Source organism: Saccoglossus kowalevskii, chromosome 7 (genome assembly GCF_978046115.1).
Source record: "Saccoglossus kowalevskii chromosome 7, keSacKowa6.1, whole genome shotgun sequence".
NCBI lineage: Eukaryota > Metazoa > Hemichordata > Enteropneusta > Harrimaniidae > Saccoglossus > Saccoglossus kowalevskii.
In genome coordinates this window covers 16,274,935-16,299,935 of record NC_140647.1, presented here as the reverse complement: position 1 = coordinate 16,299,935, position 25,001 = coordinate 16,274,935, and the positions used below count along the sequence as shown (strand labels likewise).

Below are 25,001 nucleotides of genomic sequence, written 5' to 3'. Positions count from 1 at the left end.
ACTTTCGGCGAGAGTCGGAAATCCGGAAACAGTCGACCGTTTCAGGATAGGTGGGCGTGGCTACAACACGAGAAATATCCCAAATTTACTTGGATACGAGTAATCATTTTCTGCAAAAAAATCAATAACTGCCAATTTCAGTGGGACACAGATCTAAAATGGAAAACGCGAGGGTGGGCATTGCACGGGCACTTTAAAGCCTAGTGACATGTTGGAATATGAAAACGAAAATGCAGGAAAAATTACAAACAGACAACAAATATTTATAATAAACACACACAAAACACACATATGCTTGAAAGAGAAATGCAAAAATGAATTGAAACATGTTTGAACGATTTACTCTATTTTAAAAGACGAATCACTCTAAACAGTTTGGTGCTGCTATCGACGGCATTAATTACATCCACCTACGTAATTTTGATATTACAAAGAGCGTCGTCGCTAGAAGGCACAAGTTACAGAAAATGTATGTAGTAAATAAAATAACGTTGTTCTGAATCATTTCATTTCCAGGTGGTATTTGAACTAATTGTAGGTAGCGGTTTGTGGGGTGATGTGGCTCTTGACGATGTTGTTGTAACACCGGAATGTCCGGTTTCAAACGATGATCTCCCCGTCGTCGAGCCACAACCAGCGACCCCATCTCCATGTGCTACAGGAATGTTTGTATGCGGCGATGGCACGTGTATTGATGAAGAACTTAAATGCAACTACAAAGTAGACTGTCCTGACGGGTCTGATGAGACAGTGTGCGGTAAGTGTAGTATCGATGGTAATGAATCAACCATTCAAAATCGTGAGGGGTGTTAGAAAGAGTGGGACCAGTGGGATTTGTTTTATAAATGTATTTTAGCCTGTAACTGCTCATGCATGCACAATTGTTTTTTTTTAATGGTGTACCTTTTAGGGACGACGTCAAAAGATCGATGTCGGATAAAAAACTTAATTCCTTTAGTTTTTTTCCAACCCCCCTACCCCACACTGAAACTTAATTGATAAATATTGGTCACCATGATTGCGTCAGACTACATTCACCATTCAATACAAATTGATAATCGGACAGTAGTATTATATAGCAGTTGGTTGTCGGGTGGGTGTAAAAAGATTTTACAAATGCACCTCATTTGACGCACAGATTTACACTCGAACCAAACCATTTTTCTGTTTTTTTTTTCCTTTTCGGTTATTTCTGTCCATGATTGGATAGAAAAAAAAAACGAACTACAAATACTCCAAGATTGTTTTGACTTCATTAAAAAATAAAATCGTTTTTGTAGGATGGAAACATTTTGAGGTCAAAACCCCCCACCCACAAACTAAAGGAAATAAGTTATTTATCCGACATCGATCTTTTGACGTCGTCCCTTGCGTGATGTGATGTGTTGAATATCGTGCCTATGATATACTACTAATTACAGTCACAAATATCCATGTTCTTCAAAGTAAACGAACAAAAGGTAATCGGAACCTGTATGCGAGTATAGCTTCAATGTACTAGAAACAAGGTACCGCATGGCATTATCCAATTGAAAGTGGTATAGCTTATTCACTATAGCTTTTTAATTGTGGAGGAATGAATTTCACATCACATCTATTGTTGCGACAGTACAATAAACTTGATAGAAAGTTTACGATCGTCTTTATTTAGATAGAGTAACACCAACAAGATATATAGTGCTCATTTATTGTATATTTAGTAAATTATAATTACAATTGTCAGTTACCTTGATTTGCATTTTTAGAATCGTCTTCTTAGACTTCGATGTCGCAGCACAACTTGAGAAGAACGCAATGTGAAAATATCGTTATTAAAACTGCAATGAAACAGAAAATAAAATGAAATAAAAAAACAACATCACCGATTACACCGGTGTTTAATTAGATTAAATCAATATTTATATTTATTTTTAAACTATTTATTTTTAACAAAATAACAAAATTTAAATAATGAGAAAAAGGAATAACTAGATTATGCACTAATGTGTACATTTATTTATTATGCAAACAGGTGAATGCGATTTCGAAGTCGACCAGTGTGGTTGGTCAGATGCCAGCTCCGGCGCTTACCGTTGGAAGCGATACCACATCACCGACAATACAGCTTCCCATGCGCCAGCTACTGATGGAGCTGGGAGAACAGATGGTATGTGTCAAATACGACGACGTCATGAAACAAATATGAATGTCAATTGTGCCCTCTGGCAACGCAGTGATTATTTGAATGACACAAATGTAATGTTCGTATTCTGAAATCTGTTTTTGGTGTTTTGAATTTTACATTTCTCGTTGAGGGACTGTATCCTCATATGCGTTCTGTGATCACATCGATTTTTTTTAATGACTTCATGAAAAGTTTGATGAACTTTTCTCATGCCAGTCTGTTGGTATTAAATGTGTTGAAATGTTTGTGTCCACCCTTCTGGCTGATATTATGTATTATTTCAATTAATCCACACAAATATAGAGACAAAAATGACGAATCCTTCTCGTTTTAAAAGACACACTATTGGTTTGCATTGGCTATGCGTAAACGATAACGTTTAATAACTCTGTTCCAATAACCCAGGTCATTACATGATGATAGTAGGAGACCTATCTCTATTTTACTTCGCTGGCATAATGGTCACGGATGCGGGAATCATGGGTCAAAGCTGCAAGGTATCCTTCAAATACCATATCAGCGGAAATGACGTAGGAGCCACGGCACTGCAAATGCAGAATCCTGATAGGTCACTGCACGTGTACATGCTGTGGTTTAAGCGAAATGATCAGGGTACGGATTGGAAGAGGGCCGAAGTCTATATGGGAGAGCATGAAGACTTTAGATTGGATTTTGAGTCTTACCCAATAGCTGGCACCTTCACCGGAGACGCTGGTGACATCTGCGTAGATGAAATAGTTTATATAGACTGTCATCCTGATGACAACAAACCATATGTCAGTGGTGAGTAATAAACTTCGATATTACATTACATCATGCTTTTCAATTATTAATAATGGTCATTTATTCACAGCGACACGGCTAAGTAGAAATAAAAACTAGACGGACGCTATTCGTATTCGTTGAAGATTAATAAAAAAAAAACTTGTACATTCAAATACACCCCAATACATCAAATACATATTAGAATGCACTGCAATATACTGCAGTATATGGCAAAATATACTGCAATACACGCGCAAATAAACTGCCGTATATGGCTATATAAATATTTGTGTATACTGCAATACATGTCGAAATACGCTGCAATACAATACTTTACAATATATTGTCAAATACGTGGTCAAATACACTACAACACACGCATTACAACACATTGTCAAATACACCACTATATGGTCATATGCAATACAATACACGGCCAAATATACTACAATGCATTGTCAAATACACCACAGAACACGGTCAAATGCACTGTCAAATACTCCTTCAAATACACTGTCAAATACACAACAATACATGATCAGATACATTGCAATACACCATCAATTCAAGAGACGAAGATGTCAAGACGTTATTTCGGGTGTTTCGAAACGTGCGAGAACATACTGCTCCACAATCACACACATACACACTATTATATCAATCTTTGTTGGAAGCGTATTGTCTATGATATCGATGCTCGCTGAGATTAATTAAGTTATTTTATTTTATTTTAGAGTTATCATCTTCATCATTAGGTTTCAATGAAATCGTATTGTTATTGGAATAGAGTAGACAGTGTATTGCATGATCTAGCACAGCGGGTGAGCTGTGTATACTTCATAGATCAAATAAACACAGCAGAACAAATCTCTACTTACAAGCGGTTATAACAACATATACTGATGACAATTGCAGATTTAACGTGCGATTTTGAAATAGACATGTGCGGATGGCAGCAGGAACCAAACGATATTGATGTCGATGACTTTGACTGGAAGCGTCGGTCTGGAACGGGGCCAACAATTTCAACAGGCCCAGAGCACGATAATACAAAATATCCTGGCTCGGATGACGGTAATTATGACTATTGATTGATTTGTCATTGACGTAACCGTGTTACAAGTTACTTGAGTGAACAAAGTCATGTACGTTAGGAATTGTATATCAATCTAAATCATATCAACTCGAACGGCTCGTACGCTATGTATGAGTTCGTATAGCCACGCCACATAATAGCGAATTAAAATACTTGCAGTTTCTTTTATTTATTCGTAGATATAGGTGGTACCGAACAAGCCGGCCCAATCGTCACGTTTGGATTTGAATTCAACAAACTTCAATCGAAGGCAGTTGCGTTTATAAATATTGCAATGCGGTCTAGCACAAAGATAATGTGTTACGCTTGTACTCAGATTACGTTTTTCGCTAAGAGTAGTAAATCATAATTTTGAATCAAAACGAGCTTTCATGTAATTCCAGGAACGTATTTGGTTGCTGAAAGTACAGTACCAATGACTGAAAAAAGAGCCGTGTTTGTTACCTACCCGCAGCCCGCTACTACTGAAATGTGTCTGACGTTTTACTACCACATGTACGGTGCAACGGTTGGCTCACTCACGTTAAGACAACGTCAACTTGGCTTTGCTGCATTCGACGTATTCAGAAAGGAGGGCACTCTTGGAAACGAATGGCACAAGATGCAAAAGACCTTGGGGTTAGACGATGTGCAATTCCAGGTAAGTACTCTGATCATCGTTAACACGTTTTAGTACGGACAGTTATTCAGTTCGACTGATAATGAGAAACGACTGTCGGTCCTCTGGCGTGTCGCCGACGTTAATGATGAAGCCATGTTCCAAATCTTCTTTTAACGGTCTGCCGCGGTAAGAGTGACGCTTAATATTGCAAACGCTGTATGGTGTATGCATAGTTCTGTAGGATGATAAGTGAATATAAATCTGTGAGGACAATCCTAGTTACAACGCAACGTAAAGGCCCTCATACACACGATGTCGTTCTATTCGGACTATATTTATATGTTATTTATCGGATTGTGGGTGGTACATATGATGGTATTTCTTCTCAAGCAATACGTCGTGAGAGACGGCATTAGAAGCGCCGTCAAGGGTCATGTATTGGCCTCGAGATCACACCGATAATACTGTACGAAAATATATCATAACATTGTACTCGATTTAATAAATAAATTCTGGCGCCAAAGGGATCTCGATACAGCTGATTCTGCCACGGGGAAGGGGGTGGTGGTGGTTGGGCTTTTAATTATAAGTAATCTATGATTAGATACTGACTCTTACACTAGCTACTACTTTTATCTAGTTCGAATTTATCGCTGATATGGGCAATGGCGTTTCAAGTGATATTGCAGTCGACGATATAGAATGGACGGAAGGAGAGTGTCCACCATCATGTGAGAATCGTTTTTTTTTTAAATTTCATACATGCATACATTGTGTAAGAGTGATAGCGAAATAACGTGCCAATAACGGGCATAAAGCAATCGAACTTAACATATTAAGGGTATGACGAAGATGGTAAAAAAAAATGCAAACTATTTTTCCATAAATTTGTTTTTAAGCTAGGTTTTTTGTGATCAGAATAATCTATGTCTGTGTGTTTTTATGTTTATTTTCTCGATGTCTATTATTTCCCTCAAATTATTTGGGTCAGCCTGTTATTGTCTTTTAAACTTTAGCTACACCTGGCATTAGAACATACATTATTGGCTTGTTTGAACTGGAAATCACTTCGTCATATTCGCCATGCATTTTACACGTCGCATTTCTTGGACTTAATTAGAAACATAACGAATGTGGCATTGCAAATACAAGATTTCGGTTAATGTTACATGCCCGATTGCATGAAAAAAAAAAATAACCAGAAAAACAGTACATTTACAAATAAAATCGTAACCAAGATATGAATGTTTCCCATTAATTTCATTTCGTTTCATATCTCATTTAATTAGTGTGGTGTGACTTTGAAGGCCGTGAATGGTGTGATTGGACTAATGACGAAACCAATGACTTTAATTGGCGACGAGGACGCGATGGCACGATGTCTGACAATACTGGGCCAACTGTGGACCACACTACCGGGACAGAAGACGGTACGTTCGCTGTACGTTTATTATTTGTAGGCAGTTGCACTATTTTCACGGCATGTTTAGTGTATGTGTATATATCTTTATCAAACAATCAGATCAAGAACATGTGTACATATACATGTACGTACGCGAGTCGACCTATTTTTTAGACGTTTAATTACCGGACATTTTAGTATTCAAAATACGCATTTAACGATGAGCTGATTATGTCCGTGCAATCTATATGGTGTATTTTTTGACGAACATGTTCACAACACTTCTATATTGAATCTATTTTGTATTTTTCTTCATATTGATTCAAATCCAACAGGATGGTACTTGTTTATTGAAACGTCTTGGCCAAGACGGGAGGGATGGGAAGCCAGGCTTCTCAGTGCAGTTATTCCGGGTGGAACGACAGAGTGCTTGGAATTTTGGTATCACATGTCAGGAGACGATATAGGTTCGCTGTATGTATACACTAGAACGGTAGACACGGGAGGGGAGAGTGAGACGGTTTGGGAGAAACACAGTGAGTACATTTCTTTGTTATCATTGCCCAAACTGAAATGCAATTATGGAGGACACTTGTATATGTGACCGTACTTTATCTAGTTTAAACCGCGATGGTCGTCGCGTAGCGTGTGTTCGAATTTCATGTAAATAAACAATGTATTTCACACGCGTTCTATACGTCGCTATGAGTTCCATATCGAACAGGACGCGGCGCGACGACTGTCGCCCTTTAACCTACAAATACCGTCGATTGCACTGACCCTATTATCCACGACAACTCACGATGCATTTCTTTGTAGTAAAATATACGAGTATCACATCCAATTTTTTTAAAAAAAAGCCTGCACACCTATACAACATATTTCTCGGTTGTGAATGTAGTCGTTCGAACCGAGCTTATCTGGTTGTCAGTTGTTATAGTGCTTTATGGGCGACATAGACTAATCGAACGAACGAAAAAAATCATTCTTTCAGCCGACCAAGGAAACCAGTGGCGTTATGGAGTGTACGAAGCATATGCCCCATTCGACTATCAAATTGTTATCGAGGGCGTAAGGGGAGGTGACACTAAAGGAGATATTGCAATCGACGATCTCTATCCCAAAGTTGGTTCCTGTGGAATCCCTGGTAGGTGTCATAGAACCAGACCACTTAAAAGTTTGTTTTTTCTGAAAGTTTTCTATTTTTTCATGGGGAGTGGTATGTAGGTCAAATTAAATTTCCTAAATTTCTTGTGCTTAAGCCAATAAAAATGGCCGACTATTTGAAAGTCGTTAGTGTTATATGGCATACAGTTAGTTAGCGGTGGCAATCTTAGATATTATCAGAAGTAGTACCATGATGGACTATTCGTGGAGCTGGTGTACAAAATCTCACTTCTAACCATCACGATAATTAGATGTATAATTGTGAATAACCGGGATAATACAAGTAACGGACATTCAAGTTTTTTACCCCTTTGTTTGACAGACACACATTCCACCCATTTTTACCATTATCCTACATTTTTCGTTTCTAGGTCACTGCACATTCGATGGCGGCAATATGTGTGGATGGACTAATAATCGCGATGCAGATGATTTTGATTGGCAGCGTGACAAGGATGGTACTCCAACTTCGGGAACCGGTCCTCCCAGGGACCACACAACAGCCTCTGCCGCTGGTAATACCATCATTAATACACCTAATAGATGTGTCTCACTGTTTGATACATACATCGTGCAGGTAGCAGTTTATTCACGTGTATCATTGTGTAATGAGTTTATCATTATGTTCTCCTTAAATAGGTTACTACATGTACACTGAATCAAGCTCCCCTGTGACCCAGGGATGGAAAGCATGGCTCACCAGCGAACACTTCGATCCCACACCCGATGGTTGCTTTATCTTCTATTACCATATGCACGGATCAGGTGATTCAAAATATTATATATTATAATATATGAAGTACAATCCAATTTGGATTAATTCGGTCTTTTAAAATTGAGAGACTTTCAATTCCTGTTATGTTTCTGTTTGATTTTGAAAAAAACAATGATACATAATGTTGGACAATCGACCCACTTACTCTGTGTATAATAGCTTAGTTTAATATTAGCATGCTGACTGCACACACACCTCAGATATGAGTATCGAGAATGAAGGCACTTTAGCACACCATTCTTTGCAAATATAAACTAGTGTAAATCTCATCACAGACATGGGAATGTTAAGAGTGTACTATGCTCACGCCGAACAATTGGGAAGCCGAACAGAAATCTGGAGTAAAAAAGGAGACCAAGGCGATGACTGGAAGGAAGTGAGAATCAGTATAAACCTTGACTACGAATTTCAAATACTTATTGAGGGCATCCGGGGTAACGGTCAAAAGAGCAATATGGCTATTGATGATACCGAGATGTTTTACGGAAATTGCGATGGTATGTATATATTAAGTTATTTTAAATATATTTGGGTAAAACATGAGTTATAAAAAAATATATTTAGGGAGGGGGGGGGGTAGAATGGCAAATATAAAAATACTGAAACTCATTTTGGTAGGTATTATGAGTTGGGTGTCACGTGTGTAGCAGGATGAGCCGACTCTTCACAAAACACCTGAAATCACTTCATGATTGTCTATATATATTTCGTTTATTAGTTAGGCTGTGTAGTGTGGCGTGCATGCTATTTAATAGTGGTGTTCGTGTAATTGTAGCGTGCGTGGTTGTCTCGTTCTTGTCGGTCAATACTGCATACACTGAAAATCAATGTGTTTTAAATATGGCACTTTTTTGTCCCCACTTTAAAATCACTTTTATAATTAAACAAATTAAGCGTTTTTCTCAAAATCGCAAATGAGTTATTTTACAACATTAGAGTGTTATAAAACATTTTTACTGTTTTGTGATAAAACATTTAGAGCGTTGATAAGCTTGTCCCCACTTTAAAAACACTTAAAGTGTTTATAATCTGCATAATTGCAAAGTGTTCATTATGAAAATACTTTTAGTGGAACATTTCAGGGATGTTTTTATCCATAACACATTAGAAACACGTTTTTAAAAGTGTTTCCAGCAGAAACATGCATAAAACGTGTTTATTATCACAAAACTTTTTAAAAGTGTTTTACTAGTCACATATTTGTAAAGTGTTCCCACCAGGAACATGTATAAAAAGTGTTTATCATCACAACACTTTTAAAAGTGCTATGATCTATAATCGCGACACATAGAAAAATGTCTCAACCGAAGACTTGTTTTAATAAAGTGATTTCACTAGAAATATTTATTGAAAACGTGTTTATCACCGCAACACTTTGAACAATAAAACAAAATATTGACAAATGTTCGTAACAGAGACACATTTTAAAATGTATTTACACTGATAACATGATAAAAAAATCATTAAAATTATTATTTCTGAAAACAAAATATATCGAATGATGCGTTTCACGATGAGGCACTTTACACTATTGTACAGTAATCATAACAGACAATAAACAAATCACATAATCAAGTAAGATTGTATTCCTAAATATAAACATTAATAAAGTAAGTTCGAATGTAACATTTAAGGAAACCAGACATGTATAGTTGTTGTAAAAGATATTATCAATCGCGTGAGTAAGCGTGTTTATTTGTACTGAAATTCAAACTTTTCGTGAAACTGTAGATATAATACCCAATATTTGCGAAAATTTACACCTCAAAACAGACGAGTAATTAACTGAAACGAACAATAACATCTTTGAACCTTTTCAGTAGTAACCCATATTAACAGAACAAAATTAATTCCCACCATTAGCAGTTTCCTCTTGTTCGCTCCGATCGCTTCTCTTAAAATCTGAAAAGTATAATATTATCAAAATGCAGTGAGTAATGTTCAAATAATTATCATTATTGTTTAAAACAATGCGATATACGATGAAAATATTATTGTTGTTATAAACTAACGCGCATGTAATATATAGGCGAAAATATTACCACAAACCTGTTAAATTCTGCAAGATTTCTATGATTTTATTTGGTAACTCAGATATTGATCTGGGGGGTGTTGGCATGGACGTAATGTGATATGAAATTCTCTGGCCCTGTAAATTCATGAACTTGAGTTTAATCAGTTATGCCGAACAATAAAGAAATAAATGGAGACCGCTGCAAATATCAATGTAGTACACAAGTGCCGACGCTGGCTCTATCAATTACATTTTCCACACGCTTCGTAACGGAGTAACAATATCATGATACCTTCAGGTTTGTTTAGGATAACTTCCGGTTCCCTTTTCCCCCCGGAAAATAAAAAAAAGACTTCATTCGATTCAAGTTGTTATTGCTTCTTCAACGAATATGCCACCTGTCCACGTATACTCCCGATAGTATCATTCAGTCATGAATGGGCGTGCGCACGACACAAGTTACCCGTGACCTGAACACGCAACATACATTAATGTCAACCGTCGTTTACGAAAGGTATCTCAAAATATTTGCAAAGAAGTAGCAAACTTATTTATTGTTCAATATTTGTTTCCATATTGTATTTGTTGTATTAATTACATTTCTAAATAACAATGAATGGTTATGTATTATTAGAGGCCTAAATGAGCTTGTTTAAATTAGGCGACAATTTGCACAGGTGCGTGGTAATCACCATATTGGAATTCAACACCGAGGCTCTGCCAATAAAATAAGAGCTGTAAAGAAATTGAATCTAATGATTCGATCACAGGGAATAATTGCCTGTTTAGCGTCGTCCAGCTTACTAACTCGAACATTGATAACACGGTGCATGTTTAATTCCATCGGTTATTAAACTTGTGACAGGTACATGGTATGCACACTCGCAAAATACTAAAATCAGTAAATGTATCGCTACATGCACAGTATGTCAAATGTTTTTCCCAATAAATATGCTACATACAGTCGATAATAAATATTGTGTCTATTATAGATGCATACCGTAGACGGCATACAAAAGCGTCCTGTATATAATCGGGTAATTTAGGTTGAATCATTGCAAGTTTGTTTGTTTTCTGAAGTGACTCAAAATAAAACAGTTTCAAAGAAAAGTGTTTTAGTTGCTTTTAGTTTGTACATGTCATATATGTAAACACTTATAAAACATGCATAGTCGGGTGTTTTACCTCGAAACATTACATGTGTGTTTGTTTTAAAAAGTGTTTCAAGACAAAACAATTTGTAAGAAAAGTGTTTTAGTTACACTGATGAAATTGTGTACATGTCGTGTACATAAACACTTATAAAACATGCATAGTCGAGTGTTTTACCCTGAAACATTACATGTGTGTTTGTTTTATAAAGTGCTCCATGATAAAACAATTTAACAATTCGGAAGAAAAGTTTTTAGTGTTTTACTCGCATGAATACAAATGTGTATTATACATTAACACTCGAGGAAAAAAACAAACATGCGAGAATGCTCATATGTCATTGTAACGACAACTACTGTTCACCAAATGCAGATTAATAAAATCCGTTAGGCCACGATGTACTTAATTCACCACGTGTCTCGATTTCTAGTTGTGCTTAGGTTGGTAAAACCTTATTGGTTGGTGCGTGACATAACATTATTTTCTGGAAGTAATGTCATGACCCATCGCATCATTACGTCACTTTCGGTGATTGTCTAGTTGGCATATATACCATAATGTTTACTCACGAGTCCCCAGACTCTTCACTCAATTTTGCATAAAGGTGGATGCATTAGCCCTTAAATGTTCTATCAATAAACACTTTGATTACACATTTATGTCACCGTAAAACACCTAGTGTTTTATTTCAGAAAAAATGTATTTTTGTGTGTTTACAATGTGCTTAATTTTCATCAAAAAGTGTTTTAATAACTCCCTAAAACACTTTTCTAAAAATACTAAAACACTACTGTTTTGAGGGTTTTATTATATAATACACATGTTTTAATTACAACAGTGTGTTTTCAATTAAAACGGCGTGTTTTAATGAAAAACATGAAAGTGCTTCCGAGATTTACAGTACATGGTATATGGTGGCTGCCACATATGGAGCAGCCATTGTTCACTTTTTTCGAAACAGCTAAAAGCACCTATTGGTTGTATTCATCAACATTTCACAGAGTTGACCATGTTTGTTGTAATTTATTATACTGAATGTACCCTGGTTGTAGTCTTGTCTTTGTGTCTATGACTTGTATTTTCCCCATTCAACTAATGTCGGGTTGGTTTGTTATATTCACATATTCTCAGCGGCGGCGCTATGTCACAGGAATTTCTATAATGTTACTTGTACGCAAAACACTGTACAATGTATCATTACTATGAACATATGCGAGCTGTGGAACACCGATTTTATATATGTTGAACATGTAGGGGTAGATTTGTTATTGTTAGAGATTCTGAACAATTAACCCAAAATACCGTTTCCTGGAGTTTTCGGCTTTCGTTTTCTGTGATAATGGTTGCCAGGCGGTGAAAATGCCCGGATGTCCACCCTGAGAATATATTACCTTTAGATATCAGGCATTTCAAAAAACATTTTCCTTCTTATCACACCCTTCTACACTCTACTTCTCCACCAGATTATGTACCACCGAACTATCCTGAATATTCGTCAACCAGTAAGTAACTGATAATATACATTTTTTAAAAAGATCCATACATTCAATCAAATATAATCAACAATCTGTGTTCTGTTTCCTAGTGAATATATTTAAGAAACAAGGAAAGGCATTTCATTTTCAGTATTTCAGATCCCAGGTATATATTAATATGCATTATTTTTGTTATTTCATATTTCCTCTTGCATTGTGTTTTCTCAGATACGGGTGCTATTGTCTTCACTTGTATTATTCTCACATTATTGATTATTGGATGTTTGAGTGGTGTGTGGTATTATTATAGAAAGAAGCAAAATAAATCTATGGTCCCAGAGTCCCTATCAAACACGCTTTCCTCTATCTCGGCGTGAGTATACGTAACAATAAATACTCAACTAATAAAATGTATGGCATTGTCACGTGTTTTATTTTCATCTGTGATATTGACACTATTCAATACCGTTTCAATTTTAAATTTTACGTTTTTTTTCCTTTGAAATATTCTTTTCTTCTTTTCTTAATAAAGTGTAAGTTTCAAAAAGAGCACGCCAGCATCTACGGGCTTTGACTCGTCAATAGACAACCCTGGATATGGTATGCCGTCACAGGTACGTCTGTGTGTCTGTTTTAAGCGTCTGTAGTGTAATCACAAGTGGCCAATCACGGTGAGGCTTTCATAGCAAGCGTACGCCACGCGACACGATGTTTGTGACTTGTATAATACGTGTAAGATGACATTGATTGTTTCTGTTATTTTTGTATAGGACCATGGAGCCGCACCAGTTACCCTACCATCGACAACTAAAGATACAGCAACCTTGTATGACGTGAGTACTGTCTTGAATAAATTATTCGACAACACTATAATACCGTACTATAAAAATACCACTTTAGATAATATTTTCTTATACATGTTAGCACCCCACGAATAACTTAAGAATGTAGTGTTTACTCAGCTTATTTGCATTATTTACAGAAGGGGTCCTCGGCCTAATAACAAGTTATTGGACGCTGTTTTTTTTTTACACAAGAACCATGGACACAACATATATTAATCTAATTCAACATATGGTGGATGTCTCTTTTGAATATTTGAATACGTATTACAGTAATACATTTCTTTTTGATGGGCCTGTCATGATGTATTTCATATAGTATTTGTTCAAATAATCAATTAATGCGAAGAAACATTTACATATACCATGATAGAGCACAAACTTTTGAATATAAAAACGAACTCAATTTTGCAAGCTATAGTTTCCTATTTCATAGCGCACACCATAGCCAGCCACGATTGAAATTGAATACGTAATCTCTATTTGTCTATTTCAAATGATGTGCATTTAATCTCGTTATTGGCATTTGAATTTTTGAAAACTGTCAATGTTATTCACAAAATAGGCAGGAATGGGACTAGGCATGCAATACTTTCGAAAAGGTATTTCACTTGCTTGATAAGATATGTAAGTTTGAATAATTGCCTGAAATATAATTACATTTTTTTATACAAAATACAGATTGATTTTCCGTAGTATGCTATATATGTATAAGTATTGAAAGTGCGTTAGTGTACGAGTAACGTATTGTTATTTTTTACTGAATCTACTTTAGAATTCTGACGTTCGTTTAAGCTTTGAAATGTCATGTACAGTACTTGTATCGACGGTCAGACAAAAGTGACAAATGACTGGATTGAACACGACTGGACACCTGGGCGTTATGATATCATTATTATATCGGCATGTCAAACCCATTTATCATCTTTGTATGTCATTTGTCACCTACAAACGAACCAACAAAACTATCAATCCAGCCTTTCGTGTTGTTATGCTCACGCGTAGATATTTGGTGGCGTGTATATAGCATAATCTTTAAAACCTCACGACCTGGCGTAAAGGTCAACACGCACTATATGTCTGTTGAGACTTTGACCTTGAAATCATGACTAAACAAACTCTTCATTGATTATTTAGACTTCCAGACGTAAAGCATCGTTTATTACAAAATTGTAGTTTAGGTTGCAGGTGGCCAATCATCCTTAAATATCGCTACATGATTTTGTACAATTCACAGTATCGCTTAAGTATTTTATTCGACATACTATATCTATATAATAGATTAGTATCTGAAAACCTTTACCCTGTGTATATCACTGAGCCGAAATAACAAATATAAAATCCAGCGTAAATATGTGGATTTAATAAAAATCATGTACATATATTGTCATATGTAATTATAATTATATATAAAACCAATGTTTGTGTATGTCTGCGAAATGAAATCGCAAAGTATCTTGAACTCATGGAAAAACGAATGAGATATGACACCACTTGTACTAAAAATCGTAGAATTATGGTATAACTTGATGATGGCGTACAATCGTATGCTATGTACTAAGACATGTGTTTTGTCTTTCTAAGAGTGAAATCTGATTGAGAATAAACCTGGCGATACTCAACTGCATTCAAACTCTAGTTTGGTTGTTTACTTACAAGAGAACGTCAGATCGAATTTATCATTTTGACCCCTAAATAGATGTGTAGTAGTATTTGTTCTTTATGTCTTCTTCGCCACTGTCCTCGATTCCAACTGTGTTTACAATGTGCCATTAATATAAACAGGGGTATTCGTTATTATGAGGTGCGTTTGATTCCACCCCCTCTGCGGTGGCATACCCCGTTTATAGAGTATACCACATTCGTCGCAGATTTTCAGGAAAATACCAAGCCAATACCAAATGTTACAGCGACCGTATCAAATAACCAAATTGGATGCAGAATAAAAGGTACTCGTAATTTTAAAAAAATGGTATGATCCACCGACGCCGAATCAGCGTTGATAATCGTATCCATTTTATCTTGCCCTGTTTTTTGGTAACCATAGATATTGAGTCCACGATAGGTGGTGCCACCAGTTTTCAGCCCCTCTGTCGTGATCTCGCCGATCTACGCACCACACACCACTTTCAATAACATTGAGGATATAGGGAAAGTGTATCACCCTTTGCCTCGATATGAAGACGTTTTGGATGATTCTTCTGCTCTGTGGTTTTGCAGGTAAGATTGTTTCTGCTTCGTCGCCTTGTATAAATACAAATATCATGAACGAGATAACACATATACTAAAACATTATCGATGGTGGATGTTGTGGGCTCTTATTTAAAGAGACAATGTAAGTAAATATCAGCAAACATAAAAGTAATCATTCGATAAAATATTGGAAACAATTGTTTGTAATTACCTGTACGAATATGTAAATCAGAAACGCATACGCATATTATTTTTTTCAATTTATTTTGATACTTACTTTAATGTTTTATCAAGGTGTTATATCGATTTAAATTATTCAAACGCACTAAAAATCACATTGCCTCTTTAATACTCGTTTTTGTTATAAAAGTAAGAATTTACTCGTAACAGGTTAGGTTTAGGATTTCCGCAAGGCGCGACGCATGCGCAGTTCGAACAATAATCAAATGTATGGTTATTGTTATACTGTGTTAATATGTACAACCATTTTGTAATCCTAACTGGACATTTGTCCTATTTGTTCATTCACTTTCTCCAATGGTACAAACATTTCCAGGGAACAATGCCAGAATGTTCTCTTCTATCACAGGGACTATAATCAACTGTACACAGTCCCTATGAGCATGGGGGGGGGGTGTATCGGTTGGTACCAAGTGTAAGAAAGATAGCTCCAGCTAGCTCATATTTTTTGAACTTGAAAAAACAGACGAACAGAATGAAAAATAAAATCTATAAAAAAAATACCAGCTTGAAGAATATTAGTTGCTCTCTGTAATTTCGTCAAAGCCTTACCTATATTTTAACGATATCTGCAGAATAAGTCAAGAAACCTACCCAAATTGACTCCATTTATGAATAATTAACGGTCGCTCCGAAAGCACTGTACAGTTGGAGGCGTGGCCTGTTCAGAAATTGTCAACAACCAATCATAAGACTGGTTAAGAACCACACCGAGTTGACGACTCGATTAGCCTCGCCCAACTGGCTCATAATTAATTAATTAATAAATAAACTTATTAGCTCACTGTTACACCGTACGTTGAGGGAGCATCATATTATGAGTATTGTGCTCAATGGAACTAGTAATCGCGTACCGAAGTATCGCAACACAATTTCTAGCAATTGCACGCATTTACAACCTCTCCCATTCTTGTTTTCAATTCTTTGTCGATGGAAATATATTTCAATTTACGTTTGAACATGCCTGGGCCAATCAGATGTTATCGAACGTCAAGCAAGCACACTAAGGTGTGTTATTGCGTTGTTATCGTTATATATCTGTTGGGTGTTAGCAGTGACATCTCTTCACATTCTCTGTGTATTTAATCATCGTATAATTTTGAAAATCTACTTTGAAATGCACATGATCCCGTAGACGTTTAGATTCAAAATAATTGAGAATACTAAACGAAATTCAAAATAACATGCATTATTATGCACTCAAACATTTTAAAATCAATCAATCAATCAATCAATCAATTAATTTAAGATGCAGTGAGAATGATATGCGCTCATTCACTTTTCAGATTGACAGAAGGGAAGTAATAACTATTCATTTCTATTTTATATGTATTTTAGCAAGTGACTTGATAAACTAATGATTCTTTTATAAAATATACGAACTCACTAAAGCAATGTAATATTTTATATTTTACAAAAAGGAATGAAATTTCCCATTTATTATACCTGATTTTCATTGCTCGTAAATCCTCATTTTATATGCATTGTACAGATGAAAAACTGATAAGAGTTACAATAGTAGTGTTTTTGAAAACCGAAACACTGAAAGTATCAAATGCAATATCCAGTCAGAGACAGTATACTATTTGTGTTTTCCGATCAGTTGTCTCGGGTACTAAAGCTCGTTTGACATGTACTCGTTACCAGTTCATTAAGTTCTTCGACATGTTCGGATCCGCCGCGTAAATGTTTGCCTAATATTACAATAGCCATAATACGACCATGGAGCCGCGAAACCACGGCATGTTTTGTGACTCAGGTCCCCAACTGAATTTCGCCGTGGTCGAAATATATGACAAAATGTAACTGGGAATTAGTCCGATCAATTTGTATTTTTTAGAGCCACGCTCTCCGAGACCAAGCAATGGAATTTTGTATTCTATTTTTAACTTTTGTTTGTAATTTGTTTCCAATATTTTTTCAATTTTGTTTCGTATGACAATTTATTTTAAGGCTGTGTGGCTGCGACGTATACGCACAATTTTGTCTTGAGAAGTCACTCTCCCGAGAATTTGGCTGAAATTCAAATTCTTATTAAGACAATTCATTTTTGAAGTTTGTTTACAAAGGCTCCATTACAAAGCCAACAAATAAGCTGACATCGAGTAGCACACTTGTCATTCGTGATGTTTAGCTTGCCAACGTCAGACTGACCCACTTATACGAGTGTGAAGACTGCGTTCGGTTCGATTCGCGTTAAATTCGCGTTCGATTCACGTACGATTGAAACGTCCACTGAAATACCCATAATTGATATATATAGCAATTTCAGCTAACTAAACAATATTTTTGAGCGGGAAAAATAGAGATCAATTTAGTAACACTTTCATAGTGCGCATGACAGTTCCTTGACGCGTCTGCGAATGCACAGGAGGTCAAAGAACAATGATTATAAATAAAAACATCATCAACGTCCTTGTTTCAAAGATTTTATTTGTTTTTGAATTGAGTGGTGATAATTTATAAGACTATATAATTTTTTACATAAGATTCATTTTCTTTAAACATATTTATGCGTTTCTCGTATGTTTCTAGGTCTATTTTATACTTGTTTGAGCCCACGTGCCTTCCGATGTGAGCGAGACTGTAGGACTATTTATAACCATGATTTTCTCCAAAAAGAATAGTTTGATCCCCATTTTCCTACACAAAATATGCCATATATAAACTTTTGTGTAAATTATAGATATTTCAATTTGTAAGTCAATCGAACGCGAAACGAACGTGAATCGAACGCGAATTGAACGTGAATCGAACCGAACGCTGTTTCACACTTGTCCCACTTATTTATTATAACGGGGCATAACTGGTGACTAATTTCTTCCTGTAATGGATGATATTTTTTTCTATTGGGATAGCTAGAATCGATCGGAAAAGTATGAAGACAAAAAGCTCAATATAAATCAAATAGAAGTGAACAACAATAAATGTCCAAAACTGAATTGAATAGAGCGAGATGGGAACCCGCACATAAGGCAACGGGCTAACAAGAGCGGCGTATTTCGAAGAGTGGACCACACGATGTCCCTTGTTGTGTGCATTGCATGTGGGGTAAAATGTAGCTCAACTCATTGAAAACAAGTAACGACGAATTTAAACGCTAAATGTATATTTCTCGGGAATTCCACAAAGCTATGCCAAATTTACCCACGGAGACATGAACCGAATCGATAAAACTAATGTACCCCACCACAGAATGGATTGACCCAGGGAATAGAGAGTTGCCGAGTACACATAGCTAGACCATCAAAATCACATATTGTTCGCGAAAATCCACTCCATGTTATATACATTAATATTCATCAAATAAACCACAATTTATATCTAAGATGATCTTGTATGAACTTTATCGCGCGCAAAGTGATAGCATTATCAGCGTACCAGACACAATGGCCATTCTGTAATCTGAATTATGTTCCATTTTAACCTTTGATTTAGAACGATGAGCGATGTTTACAAAAAAGAAGTCAACGCGAAGCTACTTGCAACACTATGCGTGATTGGCTACCCGACTTTAAAATCTGACAGTCAGACCAATCAGAGCACAGTTATTATATATTTATATCAACTAACTGTAAATATCAAAATATAATTAAGATGGCCTTCATTATTAGCCCTGAAGGGCATGGCATATAGAAATATATATATATATATTGAGGTTGGTGGCTCCAAGATCATTGTAATACAATCTTGTTTAATCCACGGTTTTTTTTTACGCTGATGAGATTCATTCTAACGACCATTTAGGTATCAGAAAATGGTCTATAATAGAATGGAATGTACAAGCACATTTGCCAGTCCGAGGATGAGAGCACGCGCTCCAGGCAATACATTGATACCACAAATAAACTGATGTATTTTTAATCGCCTGTTTGACCCTGGCAACACCTTATAATTAGATGAATATAATGATATCAATTGAATTCGTCTTTTAATTTTGGACATCAGAAATGAATTAAACATGAGCCCGTCAGAAAAGTACATCATCACCTGTTTGTCTACAGTTTGACAAAGATAACAACACACATATTTCTGTTGTTGGCCATGGTACTTCGAAGTATTGTTTTTCTTCAGGACTGTTCACATCATTAATTTTATCTCATCTCTTAATCGTTTTACAACCTAACGAGATAAAGGAACTGGTCAATAATTATGGTATGTACTCCATTTGAGTGACTAAATTTAACGAGGCAAAACATATTTTAAGCCATATGCTTATCTTACACATGATCCTGGATAAAAAAGGAATAAGAAAGAATTATAATACAAAAAATACAATGAATTCAATGTGTGTATGCAATTTTGAAGCCATGGTTCTCAGCGCAAGAAAGAATTGGATGGCAATATTGAAGTATGAATTACAGTTTTGCTATGAAAACACTCGTCAGCTACATTACACAGCCCAGGAAGCAATGGCTACACCGGGAGCAATATAAATATATGCTAGCAAAACAGTGTCTTATACTGAAATATTGCCGTTCCATTAATTCTTACTTGCGTTCACAGTAATGGTATTACATTTCAAACTTGGAGAACTGAAAGCAATCTATAAATAACCTTTAATAATAATTTTCCTGGTGTTAGATATAATTTCGAGGGGACATCATAAATCTTGTACTTCAGATACACCACACTGACAAGTTTGAACATTTATAATTTAGGGCTGTTCCATCCATAAAGACCATTATCGATATGCGATAATCAACTCATGGCAGACATCCGCTTGACAGATGTTTTCAGTTCGCCATATAATTCCATGCCTATTGCTCTATTGTTCTATACTGCTGAAACCACTGAACTGTTTTTTCAGCCTCTGAGTCGCCCCTACTGCGCAACTGCCAGGCCTGATGAATCGGTTGGCTGTCACGCAACTAATCACTGGCTGTCATCCAACTTTTCAAACGAAAAGTCGACGCGCCAAAAAAATAAGTGTAAACCACGCCCTCCAACGTCACGAAGTTACGCCCATTGACCCGACATGACCTCCGAATTCAACCAATCAAATACTATAGCGCGTATTTCTATAATCAGTCGTCCGAGACTTTTTTCTCGATGTCATCACGGCGAGTTACGGCAACAGTCCTTCAAGAGAAAGTCAACTGGAATTGTGGTTAAGTGGCATTGATGTTGAACTCCTAAAGTATGTATCGATGAGGACTGAGGACACTGAGGACGGCCGGATATACAAGTGTTCGGGCGCTGGCTCGGATAACTGAGGATGATATTTATGATTTCTTACCAAAAATACCACCGGGACACAGACGTCTAATTTTGCACGAAGCGGCAAAGCTGAGAACTCCACTGAAAGCAGACAAGCCAACCCTAGCTGTCGATAAACGTGTAACGTTAAACTCATCTCCAAAGGTTATTATTCGTAAGCAGAATGTTGAACTTTCTGAGACTCATAGTAATTTTACCAGTAGCAAGAAATCAAAACGTCGCATTGACGATACTGAGCGAGATCAAGTTAGAGAAAATCGGCGAACTGCCAGGCAAAAGACACAAAGTAGCATCCGACCGGATGTTATTAACGTAGGTGGTTCAACTTTAAAATACCTGCCTCCGACCGAGAAAATGAAAGAAGATTTATTGGAAGACATTGAAAATAATCAGAATGAAACAGAAAGACTTGAGAAACAGTTACAGTGTCTAGAAGAGTCATTCCAGCCAACGTCGCCATTACATACTAATATCCGTGGACCAGCAAATGTCATCAGCGCCTGGGACATAACGTACTTCACTGTACTTATCCCAAGTGTGAAAGTGCTGCGTTTTGTAAAGACGTGACCAGGAGTGAACACCGAAACGAAAGACAGAAAATGAGTAAATTAAGAAGTGAAATAAAGTCACGAAAAGGAAAAAGTAAGGATAAAAATCTAGAACTTGAAAGGTTAGAAAAAAATATCTCGGCTACCAGGAACACATTTGCTGCAAAAATAAGACAACAACTCATTGCCAGTGACACGGACAAATATCTGACAACTGGGGGCCAGGTAAAATGGTTGGAAGTCAATACGGACAGTAGAAAACTTGAAACAATGTTAGAAGGAAGACTTCCGGGTGACCCGATTGATCTACAGGAATTAATCTGTGAATTTGACAATCAAAAAACGGGAGAAAATGAACAAAAAAGACATTCAAGCGCAAAACAGAGAAAAGTAATAGACCTCTGGAAAATGAAAGGTGTTACTTGGCCAGAAGCCACTGAATTCACAGTAAATACAGATACCGGTATTACACACTACATGGGTGACAATACTGCAAGTAAAAACATCGGCGAAATGTCGGCAGAAAAAAATCACTGTAGCAAAGTAGAAAAGGAACAAGACGACTTGATGTTGAAACTTGGGATTCAACAAAGTTTGAATACCTTCAGATTTGACCAAGGCCGTGCGACACGAAATGAAGGAGTTGCTGTAATTGAAAATCTAATAGAAGTAATATCAAGAATGCAAAACAAAGTGGACTTAATTTGCAAACAAACTCTTCGCAACGAACACGATTCTGTCCCGGGTTCGGCTTTCGACGTCACAGTGGCGTCGCCACTACAGACAAAACAAGACACCGTTACTGCCACTGGCAGGAAATATGAGAACCCGTCATGTACCGTTCTGAGTGATGAAGCTCCGGTAGACTTGACGCCTTCCTTCAACCAACACGCAGCACGAAACAGGGTCAGTCCAGAGATTCCCGTACCAAAATGTAGGCATATTACTGAATCATTCACCAGTCAATTATTGTCTCAGTCATCTGAGTCTTGTGAACCGAAATCCGGATTTGCCAATACAGTCTATGCCCCTGGAACAACCCGGATCAACGACGAGCTTGTCACGTCACAACCTTCTCGTGTACACACTAGTATTCACCATGACAACGTTGATTTCAGTACATTCAATCGTCCTCTTCGTCGATATTTCGAGACCAATCCAAACCGAAGTCAACATTCAAGACTTACCGAACTTTCTGTCAACGCCGTTAACGAGTTGTCACCGAGTACATGTTATAACCCGACCAAGACACAAATACAATATAAACGTGAAAGCGTGTTTTCACGTTTTGATAAAACTGAGTCAGATGACCAGTGTTCGAACGACATGCCAATTGATATGTCTATGCGTGGACTAAAAAATAAATCGCTAGACATTGCGGAGACTGAGCGTGTTGATCCGGTGACAGCATTATCAACACAACATGACTCTAGTACTACCAATAATAATTTAGACATGTTGTACGAAGCCGCCTGGTTATTACAAGATAAAAAATGACATTGCGATCCACTGGGATGCATGTATTATTGAAACATGTACATATTCGGAGGTGAATCTGGCAACACTTCTCGTGATATGCGGGAGAATGAAAAACATCGGAAGCCAAGCAGAGCGAATGATAATCAAGAATTACTCCAGAACTTTTAAATTTGGCAGGATTCTGATTCTAAATCTTGCAAATAATTCCAGTTGTCTGTCATAGTCAACTCAAAGTGATGCAGTGGTTATTGGAGTCAGTCGTTAGTGTAGATTGCACCCCAGTCATTTGAAATTGTTTGCAAAATACGTTGGTTGGTGCAGTGAGTTTAGTTGTGTTTGCTTGTTGTCGCTTGTTAAAATTTACAGGTGGCTGTATTTTTGAAGTTCATTGACACTGACTTGTTTACAGTAAACTGTTGCATTGGGTCACTGCTATACTGCATGGCTATACTATTAGTATTAGTAAATAGTAAGCGTTAACATTTTTAATTTTCCGCATTTAAAGATATACCCTTTGTTTGTTCCTAGCGTTACTGCTGTTTTTTGTTACTGTTATTTTGAAATTGTCGTAAATAAACTGATATAACAGCTTGACAATTGTCAGATATAAATAACTATGCAATGTTTTGTATTTGCTTTGAAATAAACCACATGACCTTGTTTATGAGTTACGGGTTTCTTTTATTTATATAACAAATTATATTGAAACTATGGGAATAACTACAATACAATAAAAGCATCAGATTGTAAAGTGGCACACGTTAAAAATAGTGTTGAAGATCCAACTAGCAATGTGGTAATACAAAACTAAAATAATTTTAAATTCATTCGAGTCCCAAATTTTGAATAAATGTTGTTACGTGCAGTAAGTTCGAAACATAATCTATTGTCAGCAGCCTGATTCAGTTACAAATCCATGAACCCAACACATTGGTAGTAACCGAATAAATCCCTCGGTGTAATTTCCCTGAGTGCTTCCATCACAGCAAGATGCAAGTCTCGTCGAATGAGTTCGTTAAAACGCTGGGAAGACAATATCTGCTTCATTTTCCCGAAAACAAACTCTGCCGGATTCAGTTCTGGTGAATAATAGGGAGTATACACCATGCCGATTCCCATGTTTTCCAACCACTGACCGAGGTAGCGACCGCCTTCATGTTGATGCGTTGGGTGGTTATCCAATACAACAATGTCATCATATTCCAGCACTGGTCGCTCGGTTAGCGGTCTAACATTTTCGCCAGCTTCTTCGAAAAAGATGAGAAACTGGTAGGTATCTGTTGTACCGTTGAACACCTTGAAATATGTAATACCTCCCAAGTTGCACAGAAGGTGCAAAGTCACGCTCGCCGATTTCGTGTAGCGTTGTATTTCGACTGCACGCTCACCTCGGAGAGCATGGCCGAAGTGCGGGTTAATATCTTTGCTGACTCTTACTCCAGCTACGTCAAAAAACTGTATCTTCATGGGGTCAATGGTGTGCAGGAAATTGACAAACTCGTTGCAGTAAGCAATATTACCTTCGGTAAATTTTTCCCTCGCTACTGAAGTCAACCTTTTGAATGTCCATGCACCTACCGTAAGTTTGGTTCTCACTATTCGTGCAATCGCGCTTTTAGACACGCCACCGGGGACATTGCCATATTCTTCTATTTTGTCTTTCATAACTTTATATGTAATTGACGGCTGTTGTCGTTTCATCGTTTCTATTAATTCTTTGTGTTCTTCGTCTATTCTGGAGAACGACCCCCTTGTAACGTTTCGATCTCCTTCAATGAATCGTCTCCATATCTTGCGAACGCCAGGAACAGACATTTTAAATTTGTCGGCCACAGGCGTGAAATTCCCAAAAACGTCCGGTTATTGG

At 36.8% G+C, this 25,001-nt stretch overlaps 2 protein-coding genes across 2 annotated transcripts in view; one reads left to right on the top strand and one right to left on the bottom strand.

Annotated features, from left to right (window-relative positions):
- The window catches only part of LOC144349456 (MAM and LDL-receptor class A domain-containing protein 1-like), a 45,415-nt gene extending 23,741 nt beyond the window's left edge, over positions 1–21,674 (top strand). Inside the window, exons 19-36 of the mRNA XM_085501819.1 lie at positions 517–757; positions 2,012–2,146; positions 2,570–2,947; positions 3,845–4,003; positions 4,409–4,665; positions 5,267–5,357; positions 5,916–6,056; positions 6,364–6,564; positions 7,023–7,175; positions 7,567–7,710; positions 7,835–7,960; positions 8,246–8,467; positions 12,600–12,638; positions 12,840–12,984; positions 13,144–13,225; positions 13,382–13,444; positions 19,892–20,042; positions 21,043–21,674. Coding sequence (XP_085357945.1) covers positions 517–757; positions 2,012–2,146; positions 2,570–2,947; positions 3,845–4,003; positions 4,409–4,665; positions 5,267–5,357; positions 5,916–6,056; positions 6,364–6,564; positions 7,023–7,175; positions 7,567–7,710; positions 7,835–7,960; positions 8,246–8,467; positions 12,600–12,638; positions 12,840–12,984; positions 13,144–13,225; positions 13,382–13,444; positions 19,892–20,042; positions 21,043–21,674 — 3,360 coding nt within the window. The remainder of the gene's footprint in view (positions 1–516; positions 758–2,011; positions 2,147–2,569; positions 2,948–3,844; positions 4,004–4,408; positions 4,666–5,266; positions 5,358–5,915; positions 6,057–6,363; positions 6,565–7,022; positions 7,176–7,566; positions 7,711–7,834; positions 7,961–8,245; positions 8,468–12,599; positions 12,639–12,839; positions 12,985–13,143; positions 13,226–13,381; positions 13,445–19,891; positions 20,043–21,042) is intronic.
- Positions 21,675–24,040: 2,366 nt separating this feature from the next.
- On the bottom strand, positions 24,041–24,949 carry LOC146740549 (uncharacterized). The gene has a single exon (XM_085501818.1). It carries the CDS (start codon positions 24,947–24,949, stop codon positions 24,041–24,043), a length of 909 nt encoding a protein of 302 aa, XP_085357944.1.
- Positions 24,950–25,001: the final 52 nt, after the last annotated feature.

Coding starts and splice junctions, on each gene's coding strand:
- LOC146740549 (XM_085501818.1), bottom strand. CDS start 24,949: ATGTCTGTTCCTGGCGTTCGCAAGATATGGAGACGATTCATTGAAGGA.